This window comes from Delphinus delphis, chromosome 16, assembly GCF_949987515.2.
Source record: "Delphinus delphis chromosome 16, mDelDel1.2, whole genome shotgun sequence".
NCBI lineage: Eukaryota > Metazoa > Chordata > Mammalia > Artiodactyla > Delphinidae > Delphinus > Delphinus delphis.
This window is the reverse complement of record NC_082698.1, coordinates 61440172-61464335: the sequence shown is the minus strand read 5'-3', so window position 1 is coordinate 61464335 and position 24164 is coordinate 61440172. Positions and strand designations below refer to the sequence as shown.

Here is a 24164-nt window from a genome sequence, read left to right as displayed (position 1 = left end):
CTCCATCTCAACGCTAAGACCCAGCTCCACTCAACAACCAGCAAGCTACAGTGTTGGACAGCCTATGCCAAACAACTAGCGAGACAGGAACACAACCCCACCCATTACAAGAGAGGCTGCCTAAAATCATAATAAGGTCACAGACACCCCAAAACACACCACTGGACATGGTCCTGCCCACCAGAAAGACAAGATCCAGCCTCATCCACCAGAACACAGGAACTAGTCCCCTCCACCAGGAAGCCTACACAACCCACTGAACCAACCTTAGGCACTGGGGGCAGACACCAAAAACAACGAGAACTATGAACCTGCAGCCTGTGAAAAGGAAACCCCAAACACAGTAAGTTAAGCAAAATGAGAAGACAGAGAAACACACAGCAGATGAAGAAGCAAACTAAAAACCCACCGGACCAAACAAACAAAGAGGAAATAGGCAGTGTACCTGAATAAGAACTCTGAGTAATGATAGTAAAGATGATCCAAAATCTTGGAAATAGAATGAAGACAATACAAGAAATGTTTAACAAGGACCTAGAAGAACTAAAGAGCAAACAAACACTGATGAACAACACAATAAATGAAATTAAAAATTCTCTAGAAGGAATCAATAGCAGAATAACTGAGGCAGAAGAACGGATAAGTGACCTGGAAGATAAAATGGTGGAAATAACTACTGCAGAGCAGAATAAAGAAAAAAGAATGAAAAGAATTGAGGCCAGTCTTAGAGACCTCTAGGACAAAACTGAACACACCAACATTCGAATTACAGGGATCTCAGAAGAATAAGAGAAAAAGAAAGGGACTGAGAAAATATTTGAAGCAATTATAGTTGAAAACGTCCCTAATATGGGAAAGGGAATAGTCAATCAAGTCCAGGAAGCACAGAGAGTCCCATACAGGATAAATCCAAGGAGAAACACGCCAAGATACATATTAATCAAACTAACAAAAATTAAATACAAAGAAAAAAATATTAAAAACAGCAAGGGAAAAACAACAAATAACATACAAGGGCATCCCCATAAGGTTAACAGCTGATCTTTCAGCAGAAACTCTGCAAGCCAGAAGGGAGAGGCAGGACATATTTAAAGTGATGAAAGGGAAAAACCTACAACCAAGATTATGCTACCCAGCAAGGATCTCATTCAGATTCGACAGAGAAATTAAAAGCTTTACAGACAAGCAAAAGCTAAGAGAATTCAGCACCACCAAACCAGCTTTACAACAAATGCTAAAGGAACTCCTCTAGGCAGGAAACACAAGAGAAGGAAAAGACCTACAATAACAAACCCAAAACAATTAAGAAAATGGTAATAGGAACATATCAATAACTGCCTTAGATGTAAATGGATTAAATGCTCCAACCAAAAGACACAGACTGACTGAATGGATACAAAAACAAGACCCATATATATGCTGTCTAGAAGAGACCCAACTTCAGACCTAGGGACACATACAGACTGAAAGTGAGGAGATGGAAAAGATATTCCATGCAAATGGAAATCAAAAGAAAGCTGGAGTAGCAATTCTCATATCAGACAAAATAGACTTTAAAATAAAGACTATTACAAGAGACAAAGAAGGACACTACATAATGATCAAGGGATCTATCCAAGAAGATATAACACTTGTAAATATTTATGCACCCAACATAGGAGCACCTCAATACATAAGGCAAATGCTAACAGCCATAAAAGGGGAAATCAACAGTAAAACAATCATAGTAGGGGACTTTAACTCCCCACTTTCACCAATGGACAGATCATCCAAAATGAAAATAAATAAGGAAACACAAGCTTTAAACGATACATTAAACAAGATGGACTTAATTGATATTTATAGGACATTCCATCCAAAAACAACAGATTACACTTTCTTCTCAAGCATGCACAGAACATTCTCCAGGATAGATCACATCTTGGGTCACAAATCAAGCCTCAGTAAATTTAAGAAAACTGAAATCGTATCAAGCATCTTTTCTGACCACAATGCTATGAGATTAGAAATCAATTACAGGGAAAAAACGTAAAAAACACAAACACATGGAGGCTAAACAATACGTTACTAAATAACCAAGAGATCACCGAAGAAATCAAAGAGGAAATCAAAAAATACCTAGAGACAAATGACAATGAAAACACGATGATCCAAAACCTATGGGATGCAGCAAAGCAGTTCTAAGAGGAAAGTTTATACCTATACAAGCCTACCTCAAGAAACAAGAAAAATCTCAAATAATCTAAACTTACACATAAAGGAACTAGAGAAAGAAGAACAAACAAACCCAAAGTCAGCAGAAGGAAAGAAATCATAAAGATCAGATCAGAAATAAATGAAAAAGAAATGAGGGAAACAATAGTAAAGATCATTAAAACTAAAAGCTGGTTCTTTGAGAAGATACAATTGATAAACCATTAGCCAGACTCATCAAGAAAAAAAGGGAGAAGACTCAAATCAACAGAATTAGAAATGAAAAAGGAGAAGTAACAACTGACACTGAAAAAATACAAAGGATCAGGAGAGATTACTACAAGCAACTATATGCCAATAAAATGGACAACCTGGAAGAAATGGACAAATTCTTAGAAAAGTGCAACCTTCCGAACTGAACCAGGAAGAAATAGAAAATATAAACAGACCAATCACAAGCACTGAAATTGAGACTGTGATTAAAAATCTTCTAACAGGGCTTCCCTGGTGGCGCAGTGGTTAAGAATCTGCCTGCCAATGCGGGAGACATGGGTTTGAGCCCTGGACCGGGAAGATCCCACATGACACGGAGCAACTAACTCCGTGTGCCACAACTACTGAGCCTGTGCCCTAGAGCCTTCGAGCCACAGCTACTGAAGCCCGCGTGCCTAGAGCCCGTGCTCCGCAACAGAAGCCACCTCAATGAGAAGCCTGCGCACAGCAACGAAGACCCAATGCAGCCATAAATAAATTAATTAAAAAAAAATCTTCCAACAAAGAAAAGTCCAGGACCAGATGGCTTCACAGATGAATTCTATCAAACATTTAGGGAAGAGCTAACACCCATCCTTCTCAAACTTCCAAAAAACTGTAGAGGAAGGAACATTCCCAAACTCATTCTATGAGGCCACCATCACCCTGATACCAAACCAGACAAAAATACTACAAAAAAAGAAAATTACAGACCACTATCACTGATGAACAGAGATGCAAAAATTGGCAACAAAATACTAGCACACAGAATCCAACAACACATTAAAAGGATCATACACCATGATCAAGTGGGATTTATCCCAGAGATGCAAGGATTTTTCAATATGCGCAAATCAATTAATGTGATACACCAATATTAACAAATTGAAGAATAAAAACAATATGATCATCTCAAGAGATGCAGAAAAAGCTTTCAACAAAATTCAACACCCATTTATGAAAAAAACCCTCCAGAAAGTAGGCAAAGAGGTAACTTGCCTCAACATAATAAAGGCCATATATGACAAACCCACGGCCAACATCATTCTCAATGGTGAAAAACTGAATTCATTTCCACTAAGATCAGGAACAAGACAAGGCTGTCCACTCCCACTGCTGCTATTCAACATAGGTTTGGAAGTTTTAGCCACAACAAGCAGAGAAGAAAAAGAAATAAAAAGAATCCAAATCAGAAAAGAAGAAGTAAAGCTGTCACTGTTTGCAGATGACATGATACTATACACAGAGAATCCTAAAGATGCCACCAGAAAACTACTAGAACTAATCAATGAAGTTGTAAAGTTTCAGGATATAAAATTAATGCACAGAAATCTCTTGCATTCCTATACACTAATGATGAAAAATCTGAAAGAGAAATTAAGGAAACACTCCCATTTACCACTGCAACAAAAAGAATTAAAAACTTAAGAATACACCTACCTAGGGAGACAAAGGACCTGTATGCAGAAAACTATAAGACACTGATGAAAGAAATTAAAGATGATACCAACAGTTGGAGAGATATACTATGTTCTTGGATTGGAAGAATCAGTATTGTGAAAATGACTATACTACCCAAAGCAATCTGCAGATTCAATGCAATCCCTATCAAATTACCAATGGCATTTTTTTTTTACAGAACTAGAACAAAAAATCTTAAAATTTGTATGGAGACACAAAAGACCCCGAATAGGCAAAGCAGTATTGAGGGAGAAAAATGGAGCTGGAGGAGTGAGACTCCCTGACTTCAGGCTATACTGCAAAGCTACAGTAATCAAGACAATATGATACTGGCACAAAAACAGAAATATAGATCAATGGAACAGGATAGAAAGCCCAGAGATAAACCCACGCACCTATGGTCAACTAATCTATGACGAAGGAGGCAAGGATATACAATGGAGAAAAGACAGTCTCTTCAATAAATGATGCTGGGAAAACTGGACAAGCTACATGTAAAAGAATGAAATTAGAACACTCCCTAAAACCATACACAAGTATAAACTCAAAATGGATTAGAGACCTAAACATAATACCGGACACTATAAAACTCTTAGAGAAAACAAAGGAGGAACACTCTTTGACATAAATCACAGCAAGATCTTTTTTGATCCACCTCCTAGAGTAATGCAAATAAAAACAAAAATAAACAAATGGGACCTAATGAAACTTAAAAACTTTTGCAAAGCAAACTACAAACAAGATGAAAAGACAACCCTCAGAATGGGAAAAAATATTTGCAAACGAATCAATGGACAAAGGATTAATCTCCAAAATATATAAACAGCTCATGCAGCTCAATATTACAAAAAACAAACAACCCAATCAAAAAATGGGCAGGGGCTTCCCTGGTGGTGCAGTGGTTGAGAGTCCGCCTGCTGATGCAGGGGACACAGGTTCGTGCCCCGGTCTGGGAAGACCCCACATGCCATGGAGCAGCTAGGCCCGTGAGCCATGGTCGCTGGGCCTCCGCGTTCGGAGCCTGTGCTCCACAATGGGAGAGGCCACAAGAGTGAGAGGCCTGTGTACCAAAAAAAAAAAAAAAAAAATGGGCAGAAGACCTAAACAGACATTTCTCCAAAGAGGACATACAGATGGCCAAGAAGCACATGAAAAGCTGCTCAACATCACCTTATTAGAGAAATGCAAATCAAAACTACTACAATGATGGGCTTCCCTGGTGGCTTAGTGGTTAAGAATCTGCCTGCCAGTGCAGGCGACACGGGTTCAAGCCCTGGCCTGGGAAGATCCCACATGCCGTGGAGCAACTAAGCCCATGTGCAACAACTACTGAAGCCCATGCGCCTAGAGCCCGTGCTCTGCAACAAGAGAAGCCACCACAATGAGAAGCCTACGCACCACAATGAAGAGTGGCCCCCGCTCACCACAACTAGAGAAAACCTGCATGCAGCAATGAAGACCCAATGCAGCCAAAAAAATTTTTCAAATAAAATAAATTTATTTAAAAAAAAACCTACAATGAGGTATCACCTCACACCAGTGAGAATGGGCATCATCAGAAAACCTACAAACAACAAATGCTAGAGACGGTGTGGAGGAAAGGGGACCCTCTTGCACTGTTGGTGGGAATGTAAATTGATACAGCCACTATGGAGAACAGTATGGAGGGTCCTTAATAAACTAAAAATAGAATTACCATATGAACCAGCAGTCCCACTACTGGGCATATACCCAGAGAGAACCATAATTCAAAAAGAAACATGCACCCCAATGTTCACTGCAGCACTATTTACAATAGCCAGGTCGTGGAAGCAACCTAAATGCCCATCTACAGACAAATGGATAAAGAAGATGTGGTACATATATACAATAGAATATTACTCAGCCATAAAAAGGAACGAAATTGGGTCATTTGTAGAGACGTGGATGAATCCAGAGACCGTCATACAGAGTGAAGTAAGTCAGAAAGAGAAAAACAAGTATCGCATGTTAACGCATATATGTGGAACCCAGAAAAATGGTGCAGATGAACTGGCTTGCAGGGCATAAATTGAGACACAGATGTAGAGAACAAACGTATGGACACCAAGGGGGGAAAGCAGCGGCGGGTGGGAGTGGTGGTGTGATGAATTGGGACTGACATGTACACAATGATGTGTATAAAATGGATGACTAATAAGAACCTGTATAAGAAAATAAAATAAAATTCAAAAATTCAAAAAAAAATATCTTCCAACAAACAGAAGCCCAGGACCAGATGGCTTCACAGGCAAATTCTATCAAACATTTAGAGAATAGCTAACACCTATCCTTCTCAAACTCTTCCAAAACATAGCAGAGGGCGGAACACTCCCAAACTCATTCTACGAGGCCATCATCACCCTGATACCAAAACCAGACAAAGATGTCACAAAGAAAGAAAACTACAGGCCAATATCACTGATGAATATAGATGCAAAAATCCTCAACAAAATACTAGCAAACAGAATCCAACAGCACATTAGAAGGATCATACACCATAATCAAGTGGGGTTTATCCCAGGAATGCAAGGATTGTTCAACATACACAAATCAATCAATGTGATACACCATATTAACAAACTGAAGGAGAAAAACCATATGATCATCTCAATAGACGCAGAGAAAGCTTTTGACAAAATTCAACACCCATTTATGATAAAAACCCTGCAGAAAGTAGGCATAGAGGGAACTTTCCTCAACATAATAAAGGCCATATATGACAAACCCACAGCCAACATCATCCTCAATGGTGTAAAACTGAAAGCATTTCCTCTAAGATCAGGAACGAGACAAGGATGTCCACTCTCACCACTCTTATTCAACATAGTTTTGGAAGTTTTAGCCACAGCAATCAGAAGAAAAAGCAATAAAAGGAATCCAGATCAGAAAAGAAGAAGTAAAACTGTCATTATTCACAGATGACATGATACTATACATAGAGAATCCTAAAGATGCTACCAGAAAACTACTAGAGCTAATCAATGAAGTTGGTAAAGTAGCAGGATACAAAATAATGCACAGAAATCTCTTGTATTCCTATACACTAATGATGAAAAATCTGAAAGAGAAATTAAGGAAACACTCCCATTTACCATTGCAACAAAAAGGATAAAATACCTAGGAATAAACCTAAGGAGACAAAAGACCTGTATGCAGAAAACTATAACACACTGATGAAAGAAATTAAAGATGATAGAAACAGATGGAGAGACATACCATGTTCTTGGACTGGAAGTATCACCATTGTGAAAATGACTATACTACCCAAAGCAATCTACAGATTCAATGCAATCCCTATCAAACTACCAGCAGCATTTTTCACAGAACTAGAACAAAAACTTTCACAAGTTGTATGGAAACATAAAGACCCCGAATAGCCAAAGCAATCCTGAGAATGAAATAACAGAGCTGGAGGAATCAGGCTCACCAACTTCAGACTCTACTACAAAGCTACAGTAAGCAAGACAGTATGGTACTGGCACAGAAACAGAAATACCAATTAATGGAACAGGATAGAAAGCCCAGAGATAAACCCACACATATATGGTCAACCTTATCTTTGATAAAGGAGGCAAGAATATACAATGGAGAAAAGAGAGCCTCATCATTAAGTGATGCTGGGAAAACTGGACTGCTACATATAAAAGAATGAAATTAGAACACTCCCTAACACCATACAAAAAAATAAACTCAAGGGGGGACCTTGAAGATGGCGGAAGAGTAAGACGTGGAGGTCACCTTCCTCCCCACAGATACACCAGAAATACATCTACACGTGGAACAACTCCTACAGAACACCTACTGAACGCTGGCAGAAGACCTCAGACCTCCCAAAAGGCAAGAAACTCCCCACGTACCTGGGTAGGGCAAAAGAAAAAAAGGAAAAACAGAGACAAAAGAATAGGGACGGCACCTGCACCAGTGGGAGGGAGCTGTGAAGGAGGAAAAGTTTCCACACACTAGGAAGCCCCTTCGCGGGCGGAGACTGCGGGGGGGCGGAGGGGGGAGCTTCGGAGCCGCGGAGGAGAGCACAGCAACGGGTGCGGAGGGCAAAGCGGGGAGATTCCCGCACAGAGGATCGGTGCCGACCGGCACTCACCAGCCCGAGAGGCTTGTCTGCTCACCCGCCGGGGCGGGCGGGGCTGCGAGCTGAGGCTCTGAGGCTCGGGTTTTGGTTTCGGACGGAGCGCAGGGAGAGGACTGGGGTTGGCGGCTTGAACATAGCCTGAAGGGGTTAGTGCACCACGGCTAGCCGGGAGGGAGTCCGGGGAAAAGTCTGCACCTGCCGAAGAGGCAAGAGGCTTTTTCTTCCCTCTTTGTTTCCTGGTGCGTGAGGAGAGGGGTTTAAAGAACGCTGCTTGAGGGAACTCCGGAGACGGGCGCGAGCCGCAGCTAAAAGCGCGAACCCCAGAGACGGGCGCGAGCCGCGGCTAAAAGCGTGGACCCCAGAGACGGGCGCAAGCCGCGGCTAAAAGCGCGGACCCCAGAGACGGGCGGGAGACGAAAAGGCTGCTGCTGCCGCCACCGAGGGGCCTGTGTGCGAGCACAGGTCACTCTCCACACCCCTCTTCCGCGGAGCCTGTGCAGCCCGCCACTGCCAGGTTCCCGGGATCCAGGGACAACTTCCCCGGGAGAACGCACAGCGCGCCTCAGGCTGGTGCAAAGTCACGCCGGCCTTTGCCGCCGCAGGCCCGCCCCGCACTCCGTGCCCCTCCCTCCCCGCCGGCCTGAGTGCGCCAGAGCCCCCGAATCAGCGCCAGAGCCCCCGAATCAGCGGTTCTTTTAACCCCGCCCTGTCTGAGCAAAAAACAGACGCCCTCCAGCGACCTACACGCAGTGGCAGGGCCAAATCCAAAGCTGAGCCCCTGGGAGCTGTGAGAACAAAGAAGAGAAAGGGAAATCTCTCCCAGCAGCCTCAGAAGCAGCGGATTAAAGCTCCACAATCAACTTGATATACCCTGCATCTGTGGAATACCTGAATAGACAACCAATCATCCCAAATTAAGGAAGTGGACTTTAGGAGCAAGATCTATGATTTTTTTCCCTATTCCTCTTTTTGTGAATGTGTATGTGTATGCTTCTGTGTGAGATCTTGTCTGTATAGTCTTGCTTCCACCATTTGTCCTAGGGTTCTATCCGTCCATGGTTTTTTTAAAAAATTTTTTTCTTAATAATCAATTTTAATTTTAATAACGTTATTATACTTTACTTTCGTTCTTTCTTTCTTTCTTTCCTTCCTTCCTTCCCTCCTTTAGACAACGAATCATCCCAAATTGAGGAGGTGGTCTCTGACAGCAAGATTTATGATTTTTCCCCATTTACCTCTTTTAGTGAGGGTGTATGTGTATGCTTCTGTGTAAGATTTTGTCTGTATAGCTTTGCTTCCAACATTTGTCCTAAGGTTCTATCCGTCCCTTCTTTTTTTTTCTAAATAAGAATTTTTTAATTCAATAACTTTATTATATTTATTTTATTTTTACTGTATCTTCTTTCTTTCTGTCTTTTTTCCTTCTTTTCCTCCTTCCTTCCTTCCTCCCTCCCTCCCTTTCTTTCCTTCTTGCCTTCTTTGCTTCTTTCTTTCTTCCTTCCTTCCTCCCCTCCCTTCCTTCTTTCTTTCCTCATACTTCTACTAATTCCCTCTACTTTTTCTCCCTTTTATTCTGAGCCGTGTGGATGAAAAGCTCTTGGTGCTCCAGCCAGGAGTCAGGGCTCTGCCTCTGAGGTAGGAGAGCCAACTTCAGGACACTGGTCAACAAGAGACCTCCCAGCTCCACATAATATCAAACAGCAAAAATCTCCCAGAGACCTCCATCTTAACACCAGCACCCAGCTTCACTCAACGACCAGCAAGCCACAGTGCTGGACAACCTATGCCAAACAACTAGCAATACAGGAACACAACCCCACCCATTAGCAGAGAGGCTGCCTAAAATCATAATAAGGCCACAGACACCCCAAAACACACCACCAGACGTGAACCTGCCCACTAGAGAGACAAGATCCAGCCTCATCCACCACAACACAGGCACTAGTCCCCTCCACCAGGAAGCCTACACAACCCACTGAACCAACCTTAGCCACTGGAGACAGACATCAAAAACAGCAGGAACTAGGAACCTGCAGCCTGCAAAAAGGAGACCCCAAACACAGTAAGATAAGCAAAATGAGAAGACAGAAAAACACACAGCAGACAAAGGAGCAAGATAAAAATGCACCAGACCTAACAAATGAAGAGGAAATAGGCAGTCTACCTGAAAAAGAATTCAGAATAATGATAGTAAGGATGATCCGAAATCTTGGAGATAGAATGGACAAAATGCAAGAATCAGTTAACAAGGACCTAGAAGAACTAAAGATGAAACAAGCAACGATGAACAACACAATAAATGAAATTAAAAGTACTCTAGATGGGATCAATAGCAGAATAACTGAGGCAGAAGAATGGATAAGTGACCTGGAAGATAAAATAGTGGAAATAACTACTGCAGAGCAGAATAAAGAAAAAAGAATGAAAAGAACTGAGGACAGTCTCAGAGACCTCTGGGACAACATTAAACGCACCAACATTCGAATTATAGGGGTCCCAGAAGAAGAAGAGAAAAAGAAAGGGACTGAGAAAATATTTGAAGAGATTATAGTTGAAAACTTCCCTAATATGGGAAAGGAAATAGTTACTCAAGTCCAGGAAGCACAGAGAGTCCCATCCAGGATAAATCCAAGGAGAAACACGCCAAGACACATATTAATCAAACTGTCAAAAATTAAATACAAAGAAAGCATATTAAAAGCAGCAAGGGAAAAACAACAAATAACACATAAGGGAAGCCCCATAAGGTTAACAGCTGATCTCTCAGCAGAAACCCTACAAGCCAGAAGGGAGTGGCAGGACATACCGAAAGTGATGAAGGAGAAAAACCTGCAGCCAAGACTACTCTACCCAGCAAGGATCTCATTCAGATTTGATGGAGAAATTAAAACCTTTACAGACAAGCAAAAGCTGAGAGAGTTCAGCACCACCAAACCAGCTTTACAACAAATGCTAAAGGATCTTCTCTAGGCAAGAAACACAAGAGAAGGAAAAGACCTATAATAACGAACCCAAAACAATTTAGAAAATGGGAATAGGAACATACATATCGATAATTACCTTAAATGTAAATGGACTAAATGCTCCCACCAAAAGACACAGATTAGCTGAATGGATACAAAAACAAGACCCTTATATATGCTGTCTACAAGAGACCCACTTCAGACCTAGAGACACATACAGACTGAAAGTAAGGGGATGGAAAAAGATATTCCATGCAAATGGAAACCAAAAGAAAGCTGGAGTAGCATTTCTCATATCAGACAAAATAGACTTTAAAATAAGGACTATTAAAAGAGATAAAGAAGGACACTACATAATGATCAAGGGATCGATCCAAGAAGAAAATATAACAATTGTAAATATTTATGCACCCAACATAGGAGCACCTCAATACATAAGGCAAATGCTAACAGCCATAAAAGGGGGAATCGACAGTAACACATTCATAGTAGGGGACTTAAACACTCCACTTTCATCCATGGACAGATCATCCAAAATGAAAATAAATAAGGAAACACAAGCTTTAAATGATACATTAAACAAGATGGACTTAATTGATATTTATAGGACACTCCATCCAAAAACAACAGAATACACATTTTTCTCAAGTGCTCATGGAACATTCTCCAGGATAGATCATATCTTGGGTCACAAATCAAGCCTTGGTAAATTTAAGAAAATTGAAATTGTATCAAGTATCTTTTCTGACCACAATGCCATGAGACTAGATATCAATTACAGGAAAAGATCTGTAAAAAATACAAACACATGGAGGCTAAACAATACACTACTTAATAATGAAGTGATCACTGAAGAAATCAAAGAGGAAATCAAAAAATACCTAGAAACAAATGACAATGGAGACACAACGACCCAAAACTTGTGGGATGCAGCAAAAGCAGTTCTAAGGGGGAAGTTTATAGCAATACAAGCCCACCTTAAAGAAGCAGGAAACATCTCGAATAAGCAACCTAACCTTGCACCTCAAGCAATTAGAGAAAGAAGAACAAAAAAAAACCCCAAAGCTGGCAGAAGGAAAGAAATCATAAAAATCAGATCAGAAATAAATGAAAAAGAAATGAAGGAAACAATAGCAAAGATCAATAAAACTAAAAGCTGGTTCTTTGAGAAGATAAACAAAATAGATAAACCACTACCAGACTCATCCAGAAAAAAAGGGAGAAGACTCAAATCAATAGAATTAGAAATGAAAAAGGAGACGTAACAACTGACACTGCAGAAATAAAAGAGATCATGAGAGATTACTACAAGCAACTCTATGCCAATAAAATGGACAATCTGGAAGAAATGGACAAATTCTTAGAAATGCACAACCTGCCAAGACTGAATCAGGAAGAAATAGAAAATATGAACAGACCAATCACAAGCACTGAAATTGAAACTGTGATTAAAAATCTTCCAACAAAGAAAAGCCCAGGACCAGATGGCTTCACAGGCGAATTCTATCAAACATTTAGAGAAGAGCTAACACCTATCCTTCTCAAACTCTTCCAAAATATAGCAGAGGGATGAACACTCCCAAACTCCTTCTACGAGGCCACCATCACCTTGATACCAAAACCAGACAAGGATGTCACAAAGAAAGAAAACTACAGGCCAATATCACTGATGAACATAGATGCAAAAATCCTCAACAAAATACTAGCAAACAGAATCCAACAGCACATTAAAAGGATCATACACCATGATCAAGTGGGGTTTATTCCAGGAATGCAAGGATTCTTCAATATATGCAAATCTATCAATGTGATACACCATATTAACAAATTGAAGGAGAAAAACCATATGATCATCTCAATAGACGCAGAGAAAGCTTTTGACAAAATTCAACACCCATTTATGATAAAAAACCCTGCAGAAAGTAGGCATAGAGGGAACTTTCCTCAACATAATAAAGGCCATATATGACAAGCCCACAGCGAACATCATCCTCAATGGTGAAAAACTGAAAACATTTCCACTAAGATCAGGAACAAGACAAGGTTGCCCACTCTCACCACTCTTATTCAACATAGTTTTGGAAGTTTTAGCCACAGCAATCATAGAAGAAAAGGAAATAAAAGGAATCCAAATCGGAAAAGAAGAAGTAAAGCTGTCACTGTTTGCAGATGACATGATCCTATACATAGAGAATCCTAAAGATGCTACCAGAAAACTACTAGAGCTAATCAATGAATTTGGTAAAGTGGCAGGATACAAAATTAATGCACAGAAATCTCTGGCATTCCTATATACTAATGATGAAAAATCTGAAAGTGAAATCAAGAAAACACTCCCATTTACCATTGCAACAAAAAGAATAAAATATCTAGGAATAAACCTACCTAAGGAGACAAAAGACCTGTATGCAGAAAATTATAAGACACTGATGAAAGAAATTAAAAATGATACAAATAGATGGAGAGATATACCATGTTCTTGGATTGGAAGAATCAACATTGTGAAAATGACTCTACTACCCAAAGCAATCTATAGATTCAATGCAATCCCTATCAAACTACCACTGGCATTTTTCACAGAACTAGAACAAAAAATTTTGCAATTTGTATGGAAACACAAAAGACCCCGAATAGCCAAAGCAATCTTGAGAACGAAAAAAGGAACTGGAGGAATCAGGCTCCCTGACTTCAGACTATACTACAAAGCTACAGTAATCAAGACAGTATGGTACTGGCACAAAAACAGAAAGATAGATCAATGGAACAGGATAGAAAGCCCAGAGATAAACCCATGCACATATGGACATCTTATCTTTGATAAAGGTGGCGGGAATGTTCAGTGGAGAAAGGACAGCCTCTTCAATAAGTGGTGCTGGGAAAACTGGACAGGTACATGTAAAAGTATGAGATTAGATCACTCCCTAACACCATACACAAAAATAAGCTCAAAATGGATTAAAGACCTAAATATAAGGCCAGACACTATCAAACTCTTAGAGGAAAACATAGGCAGAACACTCTATGACATAAATCACAGCAAGATCCTTTCTGACCCACCTCCTAGAGTAATGGAAATAAAACCAAAAATAAACAAATGGGACCTAATGAAACTTCAAAGCTTTTGCACAGCAAAGGAAACCATAAACAAGACCAAAAGACAACCCTCAGAATGGGAGAAAATATTTGCAAATGAAGCAACTGACAAAGGATTAATCTCCAAAATTTACAAGCAGCTCATGCAGCTCAATATCAAAAAAACAAACAACCCAATCCAAAAATGGGCAGAAGACCTAAATAGACATTTCTCCAAAGAAGATATACAGACTGCCAACAAACACATGAAAGAATGCTCACCATCATTAATCATTAGAGAAATGCAAATCAAAACTACAATGAGATATCATCTCACACCAGTCAGAATGGCCATCATCAAAAAATCTAGAAACAATAAATGCTGGAGAGGGTGTGGAGAAAAGGGAACCCTCTTGCACTGCTGGTGGGAATGTGAATTGGTTCAGCCACTATGGAGAACAGTATGGAGGTCCCTTAAAAAGCTACAAATAGAACTACCATATGACCCAGCAATCCCACTACTGGGCACATACCCTGAGAAAACCGAAATTCAAAAAGAGTCATGTACCAAAATGTTCATTGCAGCTCTATTTACAATAGCCCGGAAATGGAAACAACCTAAGTGCCCATCATCGGATGAATGGATAAAGAAGATGTGGCACATATATACAATGGAATATTACTCAGCCATAAAAAGAAACGAAATTGAGCTATTTGTAATGAGGTGGATAGACCTAGAGTCTGTCATACAGAGTGAAGTAAGTCAGAAAGAAAAAGACAAATACCGTATGCTAACACATATATATGGAATTTAAGAAAAAAAATGTCATGAAGAACCTAGGGGTAAGGCAGGAATAAAGACACAGACCTCCTAGAGAACGGACTTGAGGTTATGGGGAGGGGGAAGGGTGAGCTGCGACAGGGCGAGAGAGAGTCATGGACATATACACACTAACAAACGTAGTAAGGTAGATAGCTAGTGGGAAGCAGCCGCATGGCACAGGGATATTGGCTCGGTGCTTTGTGACAGCCTGGAGGGGTGGGATAGGGAGGGTGGGAGGGAGGGAGACGCAAGAGGGAAGAGATATGGGAACATATGTATATGTATAACTGATTCACTTTGTTATAAAGCAGAAACTAACACACCATTGTAAAGCAATTATACCCCAATAAAGATGTTAAAAAAATAAATAAAAAAAATAAAGCATATAAGAGACTAAGAAAAAAAATTAAGTTTAAGATGATTGTTCACTGACAGATGTAAAATTAATTTGTAAAAAATAAAAGAATCTGAAATATGAAAAAAAATAAAAAATAAAAATAAACTCAAAATGGATTAAAGACCTAAATGTAAGGCCAGACACTATAAAACTCTTAGCAGAAAACATAGGCAGAATATTCTATGACATAAATCACAGCAAGATCCTTTTTGACCCACCTCCTACAGAAATGGAAATAAAAACTAAAATAAACAAATGGGACCTAATGAAACTTAAAAGCTATTGCACAGGAAAGGTAACCATAAACAAGACGAAAAGACAACCCTCAGAATGGGAGAAAATATTTGCAAATGAAGCAACTGACAAAGGATAAATCTCCAAAATTTACAAGCAGCTCATGCAGCTCAATATCAAAAAAACAAACAACCCACTCCAAAAATGGGCAGAAGACGTAAACAGATATTTCTCCAAAGAAGATATACAGATTGCCAACAAACGTATGAAAGGATGCTCGACATCACTAATCATTAGAGAAATGCAAATCAAAACTACAGTGAGGTATCACCTCACACCAGTCAGAATGGCCAGCATCAAAAAATCTACAAACAATAAATGCTGGAGAGGGCATGGAGAAAAGGGAACCCTCTTGCACTGTTGGTGTGAATGTAAACTGATACAGCCACTATGGAGAACAGTATGGAGGTTCCTTAAAAAACTACAAATAGAACTACCATACGACCCAGCAATCCCACTACTGGGCATATACCCTGAGAAAACCATAATTCAAAGAGAGTCATGTACCACAATGTTCACTGCAGCTCTATTTACAATAGCCAGGACATGGAAGCAACCTAGGTGTCCACTGACAGATGAATGGATAAAGAAGATGTGGCACATATATACAATGGAATATTACTCAGCGATAAAAAGAAACAAAATTGAGTTATTTGTAGTGAGGCGGATGGACCTAGAGTCTGTCATACAGAGTGAAGTTAGAAAGAGAAAAACAAATACTGTATGCTAACACATATATATGGAATCCAAAAAAAAAAAACGATCTGAAGAACCTAGGGGCAGGACAGGAATAAAGATGCAGACATAGAGAATGGACTTGAGGACACGGGGAGGGGGAAGGGTAAACTGGGACGAAGTGAGAGAGTGGCATGGACTTACATACACTACCAAATGTAAAAAGATAGCTAGTGGGCAAGTAGCCGCATAGCACAGGGAGATCGGTTTGGTGCTTTGTGTCCACCTAGAGGGGTGGGATAGGGAGGGTGGGAGGGAGACCCAAGAGGGAGGAGATATGGGGAGATATATACATATATATATATATGTATAGCTGATTCACTTTTTTTTTTTTTTTTTTTTTTTTTTTTTGCGGTACGCGGGCCTCCCACTGCTGTGGCCTCTCCCGCCGCGGAGCACAGGCTCCAGGACACGCAGGCTCAGCGGCCACGGCCCACGGGTGCAGCCGCTCCGCGTAATGCGGGACCCTCCCAGACCGGGGCACGAACCCGCGTCCCCTGCATCGGCAGGCGGACTCCCAACCACTGCGCCACCAGGGAAGCCCTGATTCACTTTTTTATAATGCAGAAACATACCATTGTAAAGCAATTTTACTCCAATAAAGATGTTAAAAAAAAAAAAAGAAAGAGGAGATATAATAACCGGTAACTGCAGAAATACAAACAACCATAACACAATACTGTGAACAATTATATCCCAACAAACTGCACAACCTAGAAGAAATGGAAAAGTTTGTAGAAAATTACTGTCCACCACAATTCAATCAGTAAGAAATATATAATTTAAACACACTGACCACCAGAAGTGAAATTAATATCTAATAAAAAAAAGCTTACTGTGAACAAAAGAGCAATACAAGATGTCTTCACTGGGAAAGTACACCAAACATACAAAGAACTTACACGAATCCTTCTGAAACTCTTACAAAAGACTGAAGAGGACATAACACTCCCAAAATCATTTGGTGAAGTGACCATCACCATGATATTAAAAAAAGACAAAGACACTAGCAAAAAGAAAATTATAGGCCAATATGTCTAATGAATATACATGTAAAAATTCTCAACAGAATATTAGCAAAACAAATCCAACAACACATTAGAAAGACCATAGACCAAGTTAAAGGTGGATTCATCCCAGGCTCAGAAGGATGGTACAACATATGCAAATCAATCAGATGGCATGATAGTAAACATAGAAAATCCTAAAGATGCTACCAGAAAACTATTAGAGCTAATCAATGAAATTAGTAAAGTTGCAGGATACAAAATTAATACACAGGAATCTGTTAGGTTCCTATACACTAACAATGAAAAATCAGAAATTCAAGAAACAATCCCATTAACCACTGCATCAGAAAGAATAAAATACCTAGGAATAAATCTACCTAAGGAGGTGAAAGACCTGTATGCAGAAAACTATAAAATACTGATGAAAGAAACCAAAGATGACACAAACAGATGGAGAGATATACCATGTTTTTGGATTGGAAGAATCAACATTGTGAAAATGACAGTACTACCCAAAGCAATCTACAGATTCAATGCAATCCCTATCAAATTACCAATGGCATTTTTCACTAGAACAAAAAATTTTACAATTTGTATGGAAATACAAAAGACCCCGAATAGCCAAAGTAATCTTGAGAAAGAATAAAGGAGCTGGAGGAATCAGGCTACACTGACTGATTTCAGACTGACTTCAGACTATACTACAAAGCTACAGTAATCAAGACAGTATGGGACTGGTACAAAAACAGTAATACAAATCAATGGAACAGGATAGAAAGCCCAGAAACAATCAATTAATGTCAATTAATTACACACTTATGGTCAATTAATCTACAACAAAGGAGGCAAGAATATACAATGGAGAAAGGACAACCTCTTCAATAAGTGGTTCTGGGAAAACTGGACAGCTACATGTAAAAGAATGAAATTAGAACACTCCCTAACACCATACACAAATATAAACTCAAAATGGATTAAAGACCTAACTGTAAGGCCAGACACTATAAAACTCTTAGAGGAAAAAACAGGCGGGGGCTTCCCTGGTGGTACAGTGGTTGAGCATCTGCCTGCCAATGCAGGGGACATGGGTTCGAGCCCTGGTCTGGGAAGATCCCACATGCCGTGGAGCAGCTAGGCCCGTGAGCCATGGCCACTGAGCCTGCGCGTCCAGAGCACAGGCAACGGGAGAGGCCACAACAGTGAGAGGCCTACGTACCGCAAAAAAAAAAAAAAAAAAAAACCAGCGGAACACTCCTTGATATAAATTGCAGCAAGATCTTTTTTGACCCACCTCCTAGAGTAATGAAGATAAAAACAAAAGTAAACAAATGGGATCTAATTAAATTTAAAAGCATTTGCACAGCAAAGGAAACCATAAACAAGATGAAAAGACAACTCTCAGAATGGGAGAAAATATTTGCAAATGAAGCAACTGACAAAGGATTAATCTCCAAAATATAAAAACAGCTCATGCAGCTCAATATCAAAAAAACAAACAACCCAATGCAAAAATGGGCAGAAGACCTAAATAGACATTTCTCCAAAGACGACATACAGATGGGCAACAAACACATAAAAACATGCTCATCACTAATTATGAGAAAAATGCAAATCAAAACTACAATGAGTTATCACCTCACATTGGTCAGAATGGCCGTCATCGAAAAAAATCTACAAACAAGAAATGAGGAAAGGGTGTGGAGAAAAGGGAACCCTCTTGCACTATTGGTGGGAATGTAAATTGATACAGCCACTGTGGAGAACAGTACGTGGGTTCCTTAAAAAACTAGATAGAACTACCATATGACCCAGCAATCCCACTACTGGGCACACACCCAGAGAAAAGTATAATTCAAAAAGACACATGGACCCCAATGTTCACTGCAGCACTATTTACAATAGTCAGGACATGGTGGCAACCTAAATGTCCATCAGCAGAAGAATGGATAAAGAAGATGTGGTACATATATACAATGGAATATTACTCAGCCATAAAAGGAATGAAACTGGGTCATTTGTAGAGATGTGGATGGACCTAGAGACTGTCATACAGACTGAAGAAATGCAGAAAGAGAAAAACACATATCGTACATTGACGAATATATGTGGAATCTAGGAAAATGGTACAGATGATCGTATTTGCAAACCAGAAACAGAGACAAAGAGGTAGAGTTCAAATGTAAGGATACCAAGGGGGAAAGGGGGAGTGGGATGAACCGGGAGATTGAGATTGACATACATACACTACTGCTACTACGTATAAAAGATAACTAATGAGAACCTACTGTATAGCACAGCAAAATCTACTCATTGCACTGTGGTGACCTAAAGGGGAACAAAATCCAAAATAGATGTGAGTGTGTGTGTGTGTGTACACATATATGTATATGTATAGTGATGCATTTTGCTGTCCAGTAGAAACTAACACAACATTGTAAACCAACTATACGCCAATAAAAAGTAATTTAAAAAAACTAAAAATAGAGTTACCATATGATCCAACAAAACCACTCCTGGGCATATAGCTGGAGAAAACTCTAAATCAAAAAGATACATCCACCCCAATGTTCACGGAAGCACTATTTACAATAGCCAAGACATGGAAGCTATCTACATGTCCATCAACAGATGAATTCATAAAGATGTGCTATATATAGAGACATATGTATAAAGAGATGTGTGTATGTATATCTATATATGCATAATGAAATACTACTCAGCCATAAGAAAGAAAGAAATTATGCCATTTGCAGAAGAGATGATCAGACGATATCACACAAAGACAAATATCATATGGTACCACTTATACGTGGAATGTGAAATATGACACAGATGAACTTATTTGCAAACCAGAAACAGACTCACACACATAGAACACAAACTCATGGCTCCCACAGGGGAAAGGGCGGAGGAGGGATAAATTAGGAGTTTGGGATTAGCAGATACAGACTACTATATATAAAACAGATAAACAACAAGGTCCTACTGTATAGCACAGGGAACTCTATTCAATATCTTATAAGGAACGATAATGGAAAAAGTTCGACAAGGAATGGAGATACATAAATGTTTAACTGAATCACTTGGCTGTACACCAGAAACACAAAATTGTAAATTAACCATACTTCAATCAAACAAACAAACAAACAAACAAAAATAGCTCATACACCACGATCAAGTTGGATTCATTCCAGGCTCACAAGGAGGGTTCAACATACACAAATCAACCAGTGCAACACAGCACATCAACCAAAGAAAAGACAAAAACCACACAATCATCGCCATCGATGCAGGAAAAGCATTTCATAAAATTCCACATACATTCATCATAAAAACTCTTACCAGAGCGGGTATGGAGGGAACACAACTCAACATAATAAAAGCTATTCATGACCAACCCACAGCCAACATAATACTCAATGAGGACAAGCTGACAGTCTTCCCACTAAAATCTGGAACAAGTCAAGGATGCCCACTCTCACTGCTTTTATTCAACATGGTATTGCAAGTCCTCACCACAACACTCAGACAAGAAAAAGATAGAAAAGGTATCCAAATTGGAAGGAAAGAGGTACAATTCTCTTGGTATGCAGATGACCTGATACTATACATAGAAAACCGTAAAGACCCCACACAAAAACTACGAGCAATGATAAACAAATTCAGCAAGGTAGCACGATGCAAGACTGACATATGGAAATCTGTTGCATTTCTTCACACTAACAATGAAATATCAGAAAGGGAAAGTAAACAAAACAATCCCATTTAAAATCGTATCGAAAAATAAAATACAGAGGAATAAACCTGACCAAGGAGGTGAGAGACTTATATGCTGACAACTGCAACACACTGACAAAGGCCACTGAACATGATTCAAAGAAGTGCACAGCTATCCCATACTCCTGGAGCAGAAGAACTAGTATCATTTAAATGGCCACACTACCCAAAGCAAACTGCAGATTTCATGCGATCCCTACCACACTACCCATGACATTTCTCACAGAACTCGAACAAATAATCCTAAATGTACATGGAACCATAAAAGCCTGAGAATTACCAAAGCGCTCCTGAGGAAAAAGAACAAAGCTGCAGCCATAACCCGCCCAGACTTCAGACAACACTACAAAGTTACAGTAACCAAAACAGCATAGTACTCCACAAACACAGCCATAGGGATAAAGCGAACAAAATACAGAGAGCCAGAGATACACTCACACACCTACAGTCGATTAGTCTTTGACAAAGGAGGCGAAAATATACAATGGAGAAAAGACAGTCCCTTCAGCAAGTGGTATTGGGAAAGCTGGACAGCCTCATGTAAACCAGTGAAGTTGGAACACTCCCTCATTCCACACACAAACATACACTCAAAATGGCTTAACAACTTAAATGCAAGACATGACACCACCAAACTCCTAGAAGAGAACCTTAGGTAAAACATACTCTAGCATAAATCCTAGAAACGTTTTCTAAGGTCGGCCTCCCAAGGCAATGGAAACAAAAGCAAAACTACACAAATAGGACCTCATCAAATTTCTCATCTTTTGCACAGCAAAGGGAACCATAAACAAAACCAAAAGACAACCTACGAACTGGGAGAAAATATCTGCAACGGGGTGACCGACAAGGGCTTCATTTCCAAAATATACCAACAGCTCATACCACTCAATACCAAAACCACAAACAACCCAATTTTAAAAATGGGCAGAAGACCTCAACAGACACTTCTCCAAAGAAGACATACGCATGGGCAATAGGCACATGAACAGATGGCCAACATCACTAATTACTCGAGAAATTCAAGTCAAAACTCCAGTGAGCTGTCACCTCACAATCAGGCAGGGCGGCCATCATCAAAAAGGCTACAAATAATAAATGCAGGAGGGGATGTGGAGAAAAAGGAACCCTCCTACCCTCTTGGTGGGCACATAAATTGGTACAGGCACTATGGAGAAGAGTATGGAGGTTCCGTAAAAAACTAAACAGAATTACCATATGATCCAGCAATCCCACTCCTGGCCATATAGCTGGAGAAAACTCTAATTTGAAAATATACATGCACCCTAATATTTATGCAGTACTATTTACAATAGCCAAAACTTGTAAGGAACCTTTATGTCCATTGATAGCGGTATGCATAAGGAAGATGTGATACACACACACACACACACACACACACACACATACACACACACACACACACACACACACACACACAATGGAATATTACTCAGCCATAAAAAAGAATTAAATAATGCCATTTGCAGCATCATGGATGGACCTAGAGATTATTTTACTACTTGCAATCAGACAGATACAAATATCATGATATCACATATGGAATATAAAAAATAGTACAAATGAACTTATTAGAAAACAGAAACACTTACAGTAATAGAAAACATACTTATCGTTACCAAAGGGTACAGTGGGGTAGGGATAAATTAGGAGTATGTGATTAACAGATACACACTACCATATATAAAATACATAAACAACAGGGACGTATGTACAGCACAGTGAACTATCTTCAACATTTTGTAATAACCTTTAATGGAGAAGTATAGAAAAGATATATATACTGTATAGATGTGTGTGTGTATACATATGTACTCATACACATATATGTAACCAAATCACTTTGATCTACACCTGAAATTTACACGGTATGGCAAATTGGCAAATGAACTATGCTTCAAGTAAAAAATAAATAAATAAAAGAGAGATCTCCATGTGTTGGATCCTGCAGGCTGGGAAGAAGATCTAGTCGTAGGTCCCACCATGCATATAAATGTCCAGCTAACCTTTATCTTTTCAAGATGCTCCCTCAGTCACCTCTGCCTCCAGAATCCTAATCAGGTCTTGGAGGCAGAGCTGAAACGAAGCCTTCTGATTCTTGTGAATCACTTTGTGTTCGTTAACTCATTTCTTACCTTTGCATCTGGCGTTAACTTCATTCATGCTGCCTAGTAATAGTTAACTATTTTTCTAGTTGTTTCCCTGAGGCAATAAGGAGCTTAAAAGGCAGGGTGCTCTGGTCCCCTTTCCCCCAGTGGCCTGAACTCTGTCTTGCACAGACTAGGTGCTTTAGATGCCTGTTGACTCCGATTTGGATTGACTTGTGGAAAAGAAGATTCTAGAGCCTGAGGCCAAGTGAAATAGTGTTTTTATTTGAGGCATAAAAGCACATGGGTTTCTGTCACACAGGATGAGGACGGCTTTAGTTACTGGTTTCTAAGATAAGACTTTTTTATGTTAAACACAGCTTCTCTCACAGCTTCTTGGGAAATGAATCAGAGAACAAGACGCAGCCAGGAAAGAAAGTCATTACGGTTGCTGGGAAGTTGTAAAGAAAGAGAAGAACTTATTCAAATCAATGCACATGTCACAGGGCCCCAAGGAGGACGAGAGTGGTGTGGGGCAAAACGGTCTAAGTCCCTCGTCTTGGCCGTGATGTTGGCCTCTCCTTCCAAGGCAAGGACTTGCCCCTAAATGGAAGCAGCGGGGTCAACTTGGCCCTTCTGACTGCACCAACGTCTCAGGGCTCCCCAGTTCCCTCTCTGGATCCCCAGTTCAGTCCCCCCCTTTCCCCTGAAGAACTCAGAGAGGAAGGGCAGGGTCTACGTCATGGACACTGCTACTTGCTCGATGAAGCTGGCCAGGTTTATGTCCCGTTCTGAAAGGCCCGCACACTCATGAGTGCTCAGGGTGATGTGGACCTGAAACAAAACCAGAGATTCGGGGCCAGCTGATTCCACCGACTGCACCTAAGAGCAGGAGAGAGTCACCAGCTCCCGGGCTCAGCCACACCAAGAAGTGTAACCAGGCACTAACCCCTCTCCTGGGGGCTGCCTTC

General features: G+C 40.1%; 1 protein-coding gene across 2 annotated transcripts in view; it reads right to left on the bottom strand.

The window, feature by feature from the left end:
- Positions 1-24164, bottom strand: part of PCBD1 (pterin-4 alpha-carbinolamine dehydratase 1) — a 35458-nt gene that overhangs the window by 7305 nt on the left and 3989 nt on the right. Inside the window, exon 4 of one of the 2 annotated variants that reach the window (XM_060033484.2) lies at positions 23457-24027. The exons of the other annotated variant lie outside the window; for it this stretch is intronic. Coding sequence (XP_059889467.2) covers positions 23929-24027 — 99 coding nt within the window. The 3' untranslated portion in view covers positions 23457-23928. Of the gene's footprint in view, positions 1-23456; positions 24028-24164 lie in introns of those variants that run through there. 2 annotated transcript variants of the gene reach the window in all.